The following is a 7,795-nucleotide window of genomic DNA, read 5'->3' on the forward strand; positions in this document are numbered from 1 at the left end:
AGAGATATATTATTTTATTCATTAAAAAGGGGTCAAAAATAGGTAATCGACAAAAACAAAATATTTGTATAGTTTTGTTTGGATGCCTAAAAGTATGGTTGTATTCTTTGTATATAGTGTAAATACCTGGGATAAAAATGAGCTACATGCATGAAAAATATGAACAGATCAAAAGAAAAAACAAGAAGAAACGCAGTAGTGGCTATGCTCTGTAAAATGATTAAAACTATTTCACTATAAGAGTATTTTATTTTATTTTGATTGTTCTTAAGAAGAACATTTTGCTAAAGCATGACCTAATGCAATATGAAAAAGTACAAAAAAACAACCATAGTGTATTTAGAGTTAGGAGATACCTGCAAAATTATCTTACAACAAGTATGGTTATGTTTACATTTTATTTAATTTATTTTGGTTTGTTTTAGGCTACCAAGAATCTTCTGCCATTGGTGCCAAGTAACGTGAATGCTATATAACTGAACAAGAGAATTAAGTTAATATATATTTTATTTTTATTTTGCAGAACCGATAATCATAAATTAGATCCACACCAACGACCTAAAGCTCACAGCTGGCTGAAAAACAATAACTCAATGGTACCAACAATGCAGATGGAGTCACAGTTTAACGACACACAGACAAACGTTGAGTCTCCCATGTCTTCTCCATCAACACCATCCTGATCCCAGACGTTTTGCCATCACTGAATACGCTTTGATTTTCACAGCAAAGACCGAACATCTTTGACATTGTATTTGATTCTATTTTTGCAAGTCGATTGAAATGTGTCACTGAAACAGGTTGTTTGATCTCATTAAATGGTACGTAGATGGCAGCCTTCTACCTAACAAGTCTTTACAGGTTCCTTAAGTATTACAATCTGACATTGGGGAATATCTGGGCCATCGTGTATTGAGTCGTTTATTGCAGCAGATATTAGACTTCACAGACGCTAAAGTAATTATGTCTCTGAGTCTAGGTAAATTTATCTTGAACAAGGCTGCCATGAATTGCGATTATTTTACTAAATGTCATGGATAAGATTGCTACTCGTTTGTGAGCAAAGGGAAAGAACCTTGTAGCAATGTTTTGTACTACTTTGCCAAACAGCTGAATTGATGTTCTCACAACTTAAATGAATGGTGCTAAACTGGTTCTGTCCGGATCCCCGCTCGCTGCAGAGACGCTGCAGGGCTAGAGTTAGCATGGTAGAGGGACATCCATCTCAGCTATCCATTTTGAACCCGGTTGTCTTTTGACGAACCTGGATGCTACAGTACAAAAGCAGTTCACTATAAGCCACCTGAAACAGTATTATCATGTCATGCCTGCATGTGCTTGAAACAAACACACATGCAATCTGAGTGGGTTGCTGCAAATGTCTCTCATGTATTTATGCCAGAGGTCAAAAATAAGTGTTTTCTCTGTCTAAAAAAAGGGATGATTTTTTTGCCTCTGACGTGCCATTGAAAAACTACTTGCATTTATTGTTTCTGTGACTGTGTTTTTTTCTCCAAATGGGATTGATTTTTATTGACTTTACAGCTTTATTTCTGTCATCCACCCTTACTTGTGAGCGTTATCTCCCGAGTGTTTATGTAGAAAGTGCCTACTCATATCCCGCACAAATCCAAAGTGCATGCAATGTACCTGAACTTCAAACTATTGGGGAGAACAAAAAATACAGAAAGAAAACAGACCAAGGTCACGTGAGGACCTTACTGTCTGGAGTACGGGAAGCCACCCACCCACCATCACCATCACGTAACACTAGCACACACACACAACATGTTCACTCATCCATTTACAACGTGTCAAAAAGCTAAGCTTGTGTTCCTTTCTTTTTCCTTTCTGTTTCTGCCATTTTCTCTCTTTTCTACTGAAACTGCTTGTTAAAACCACAAGACTTTAGAAACGCCTCTAAATCCTCTAGTTGTGGTCGGAATGCCTCGCTGACGCAGTACTGTGGCGGGAGGAGAGGGTTTTATTGCGCTTGCATGGGTTAAATAGTTAAACTACGGGTGACAGAAGTGCACCTAAAGCATGCTTATTTTCCTAGAATCGGTAGTCGGATAGACATGTTAAAAGACTTATTGTTCTGTAAAAGGATTAGCGCTGGTTTGACGTGTCACAGAACTGAGTCCAGGGCAGGGGTCAGGTGACCCTAAGGGCAAAGGTGAAATCCCACAAATTAAAGATAGAGTAATTTGAAGTTTTTGACCAATGTTTCCATGGCAAGGCATGGCGGAGGACATGAATGTTTTTTTTTTTTGGTTTTGGTTTTTAGAGCAAGCTTCAACTTTTTAGACTTTTTCTTTTAGTTGTTGATTTTATACAGAAAATATAAATAATATATACATTTGGATTTGATACGTGTGTTCCCAAACGACAAGATACCGCGGACACCGTATGAGACCATGGTGAGACTGTATAGGGGTACGGTACTGAACTTTACTAGTCACAGACACACACGCACTAGACACCGCACAACACACATGTAGACATACGTAAACACACGTCTAGTCAGAGAGTTGACCGCGAGGGACTGGTTTACCTCACTACCTGTTTTTCAGTTCAGATCGTTTGTTGTTTTTTGTAACTCAGGGTGCGGACACGGAGAGGAGGAAACATACAGGTTGCGTGGTTCAGGCCAGAAGGTGGTGAAATTTGACGCGGGCCGAAAGCGGTGCTTTCTGGTGCGAGGGGAAAATGGTCCACGGTGATGGGGATAGGGATTAGAGTGAAATTATATTTAACAGTGGTGGACGAGGGACACCAGTATAAACAAAGAGAATAATAGTAGACGTATTCTGACAGATGTTTTTCATAGAATCCTCTATAACCATTTTATCATTGTCGTTTTTCTGTTTTTGTCTTGGAATAGATTTATACAGACAAAACGGAGAGGGGTAGTCAAGTTTCAATGGAAAGCTCACCTGCAAATCTTGTTTTTACTGCCATTTTATGAGATGGGATGACAGGTAAGCTGATAGGCGCTCTTCACTCATCGATTGTTGATTTCACGACGTTCTGCGAATCCCACCTTTCCTCCTCTTCTCCTTTGATCACCCAAAACCAGACAACGGTAGGCATCAGGGCAAACCAACAGAAACTATCTCACAACATATTCCACTCGTGGACACAGAGCAATAAGAATTATTTTGTGGAGACCTATAGACCTAGTGAAGTTTAAAACGATTGGACACATGTAGTCGACTTACTCTTATGCAAATGCCAGTATTGCAAGACAAGTATTCAATAGTTTATGGACAGCAATTATATGGCGCCCTTTACCGAACTGCACGTTTTCATCAATTCCAAAACCAAGAAGAAAAAAATACAGCCCTACTTTGGGTCCTCGACACTTTGCATGTAAACTAGTGTTAGATCTTTTTTCCTCTCCTCTATAACTGTCTTACTCTCCGTCTTTCCCAGCTTTGCGAACCTATTTCTTTCCACCCCGATAGTTTCACCCCTTCCTCCTCCTCCTCCTCCTCCTCCTCCTTCGTTCCTCTGATGTTTTGCTTTTGTTTTCTTTCTTACCCTTTCTCGTTTGTAAGTTTTATTTTTGTAATTGTGCATGTACAAGCGTCACTGACTCGATGGATATGTAAAAAAAAAAGAGATTTCAGCTGCTGAAGCCATGCAAAACGTTTTGAAATGCCCTTAAAATATGAAATATGTTTTCTGAATGCTTTATATTCTTTCTGCTGTAAAATAATAAAACAAGAAAAAAATTAAGAAAATTCTTGAACCGAGTTTCATACGTCCTTTTGTTTCCTCTTTGCTTTACAAAAACAAAAAGAAGACATTTAGTAATCTCGTGTGCTATAGAGAACATTCTAATCCAGTTTGATTGATGTTTCAGAATTACAAGGTTATCCAACACCAAGACCCAAGGTCTTTGATGTCGCTGGGACAACATGAGTCTAAAGTCTGCTGTGACAGTCAGCTGTGCATTTGTTCATCACTAAAGAAAACATTGACCCAGTCTGAGCCTGAAATGGACCCCTCATGTGCAGATCAGCATCAAACTAGTGGATCAACACACACACACACACCAACTCAAAGTGGTTTACTCACATTGCATCAGAAATCCCATAAGGGTTTGAATTCTGGACTGACCTCTTCACACAAGTTGTCAGTGTTGATCAACATGGTAATGGTGGAGGACACAGCTGTATCCTGAGATGGAGCAGAGTTCTGTGTGCATGTGCGTGTGTGTGTGTGTGTGTGTGTGTGTGATCTAAAATGCAGACCCAAGGACTTTAGCTAGAGTTTAAACCACATTTGAGTGTTTAACCTTTTATAATTTGTGATGATATCTGTGTTTTTCTCAGATGGACCATTGTCATTGGTTGACATATATTCTCTCATATTCTCTTGTCTTTTACTGCGAAAAAAAGATCTTGGTACTCAAGTAAAGAAAAACTATTATCCATGCATGACTTATTTTTTTCAGTTTGAATTTTATGTGTGACGTTTGTCAAACATTACACACCAAGATGTGCATACAAACACATTAAGAGCATAATTAAATTAATTGAAAATAAATTATCTTAATGTCATGAAATAACAAATAATTCTCATAAAAACATATGACTTTGTCTTTTCATAAAAGTGTGTTTGTGTGCATGTGTGTGTGTGTGTCAGGATGGATTCTGTGAGTGCAAACAAATGGGAACGTTTAGTGCAAGCCCAGTCATCAACAGGCCATGTCCTCAGTGAAGTAGGAGATGCAGTAGTACTGGATTCAGTTGTAATAGACGCAGTAGTACTGGATGCAGTAGTACTAGACGCAGTAGTTCTAGACGCAGTACTTCCAGAAGCAATCGGTGTTCCCTCCTCTCTTCCGGAACTGTTTCTTGATGCCCAGTAAACGACTGAAGGGATTCAGGAGACTTTGTTTCTCCAACATGACCTGTGTGAAACAAGACAGTTGGCAAGTGAGAATCACACGTGTTGATTGTGGCACCATGTCGGTGTGTGTTGTTGTATCACTGCAGGAGAGAACACAGAGCTCACCCACCTCTCGTTTTATCCCTCTGGGCAGCACACCGGCTCCTCTGATACCTTAGCACGACACAAAGCACACAGACAGCAGAAAATGTCTGGGTGTTCCTGAGGATTATTTGGAATCGTGTGTTTGTGTGCTGCGTGATAACCATGCAGTGGAAATGAACAGGATATTATACACCGCTGGAGCTGTGGGGATCTCTGCAATGTTTTATATGTATCGTCACCCTCTTAAAGTAATGGCCTAAGTCATATTTTCAAGTTGTTCAGAAAACAGAAAAAACTGAACCATATATAGAGTATATTATACTCTATATATGGTTCCGTTTTTTCTGATGTGTGTGATGTGTGATGATGTGTCTGATGTGATGTTGTCTGAGGTAACACGTGTGTGTGCATGTGATGTCTGTGATAACGTGTTTGTGTGTGTGTGTGTTGAATATGTGTGTGCGTACACACATTTACCCCATCTTTGTGTGTGTACGCATTTCTTTGTTTTTGTATGTGTGCCTCATATGTGCTATGTGTATGTATGCAAGCTTATTTGTGTGTGTGTGTGTGTGTGTGTGTGTGTGTGTGTGTTTCTTTGTTTTTGTGTGTGTGTGTGAGTGTGTGCATGTCGTGTGTGTGTGTGTGTGTGTGCTGTCTATCCACACCCTCTCTGTTGAGCTCTGAGGCCAGCAGGGAGGCATATCGGAGGCCCGTGGAGTCCTGCAGGGGGAAGCTTTGCTCGGAGAGGGTAAGCTCGTCCAGACTACCGACTCCCTGATCCTCCACTGATACTGACCACAACCACACACGCGCACACACACGCACGCACACACACACACACACACACACACACACACACACACAAACAAGGCAAGGAACGCATCACACCCCAATGCTCAAATAGATAAAGCAATACATAGAAGCAGCCATAGAAAACCGCTTGTAGGGTTGTAGGTCTGGGGAGGTCATTAGTGTGCAGAAATATGGGGTTCATATGGTGATGGGATGATCTATCTCTGAGTACCAGAGAGGGCTTCCACTGTGCCTGCCACTTGATGTGAGTGACATCTCGACTTCCACAAATATAAGAGTCTAGCCATGGAGAAGCCAAGTGAAATACTACAGAACACAGGGGAGACTGGGATGCAGTGAACTGTACAGCCAAAGGCATATTCTAACAGTGGCACATAGTTTACGCCTCTATCCTCCTATTAAGTTAATGTTTACTATTACTCTTACTATCACTCCACTACAACTATTATTCATGGAATAGATTACACACCGATGATGAAAATGCTAAACAGTTTTTCTTTTCTTTTTTCAGTTAATAACTTGAAGCTCTTTCCTCCAGATCTCACATCCCCCGTTAAATCGTACATATCATTTAATAGCCCCACTTTAATTAACCAAAGTACTAAACAAGAGATTTACTACCTCCTCCCAAATGTATCACCGGCGTTCTGTCACACACTAATTACTTTCCACTTACCGGGGCCTGAGTAGGGCATCTCAGCCGAGTCTGTGATGGGATGGGCCCACAGGGGCCCGGAGGCCACCAGCAGGAGGGCCCATGGAAGGATCTGGCGGCACATCATTACTCTGCAGGGAGCCGTTGCTGCTGCTGCTGCTGCTGTTGTCTGCTAGCGCTGGTGTCTCTGGGACTATAGAGCTCCTCTCAGAAGACACGCTGGGGGGATTCTGCCAGTGGGGTCAAGACGAGTCTTCTTCTGCATGCCCTGAGAACTCCAACTCCCTCGTTATATACCCCCAGCCCTGTGACCCCCACCACCAACCCCAACCTGAAACCGATGTACGCACACACGCAGACACGCACTCACAGAGCATTTGGGGTCCCAGCGGGTGTCACCGCCTTCCCAGATGCCTGGTTTGGCGATGATGAATCAACAGGCCAGGTGAATTATGGGCGTCGTAAAAAGAACGAGTGCTGTGATCCATCCTTCAAGGCCAAAGTCGTGTTTTACTGGACGTTTTTTCGCTTTTTATTGGCTGTTTCAAACGAGTGCGTAAGAAGAGGTTCAGAGCGGGGGGCTTAGGACGCGCCTCTCCTCCGCCCGCGACGCCGAGGGGCTCAGGTGGATGTTACGACGTTACAGGGAGCTAAATGTGTTTTATTATATGAATTCATTAACTTCTGCTGAAGGTCTGAGTAAGGAGGAGGAAGACACAGTGTGGCATCAGTCGTGGTGTGTTCATTCAAAGTCATTTCAAATGCACTCTTTATTTTGTACGCACAAACAGGGCTATTGGATTAGTCTGTAAGCCATGTGACATTTCAAGTCGATTGGAAACAGCTGTGAATGTGCCACAGTCCACCGGATGGGTCTGATTGATGCCCCGACACGGTTCAGAGGCCTTGTTCCCGAGTGAGACGGTGTATTTCAGCCCTCACTTCCCCTTAGACCCGCAATAAACTTTGCTTTTATAGGTGGCTGGATCAAGGCCGGGGCTGTGCCAGATGAGGCGCTGCGATTGGTCGGGCCGCCGGGCAGGTGGGAGTCTGCTCTGGAAACCACACTGCTGAAGGTGTGTTGGTTGTTGTATATTTATTAGGGCGGCGGTGACGACGCCGCGTCCTGCCCTGTAGGATAATACTGGAGGCAGAGGCGACGGTGACATTTGGTTTAATGGGGAGATGGCCAGACACCGTTATGTGTTGCTGTATTTCAACCGAAGCAATTAGGATTTATCCTCTGTGCTCGTAGGCAAGGGGGTGGGACCGTCGGCCCATTTCCAAGTCATAGGCCGTCTTTAGAGTCCACCACTCCAC

General features: G+C 42.5%; 1 protein-coding gene across 1 annotated transcript; it reads right to left on the reverse strand.

Moving 5' to 3' along the window:
- Window positions 1-4,807: 4,807 nt before the first annotated feature.
- LOC311359833 (urotensin-2-like) lies at window positions 4,808-6,599 on the reverse strand (the record flags this gene model as incomplete). The annotated part of the gene is made up of 4 exons (XM_084479864.1): window positions 4,808-4,921; window positions 5,030-5,073; window positions 5,673-5,798; window positions 6,497-6,599. The coding sequence occupies 4 exons, from the start codon at window positions 6,597-6,599 to the stop codon at window positions 4,808-4,810; spliced, it is 387 nt and encodes a 128-aa protein (XP_084335990.1).
- Window positions 6,600-7,795: the final 1,196 nt, after the last annotated feature.

The sequence above is a fragment of the Micromesistius poutassou genome (assembly GCF_964030765.1).
Source record: "Micromesistius poutassou genome assembly, chromosome: 15".
Classification (NCBI taxonomy): Eukaryota; Metazoa; Chordata; class Actinopteri; order Gadiformes; family Gadidae; genus Micromesistius; species Micromesistius poutassou.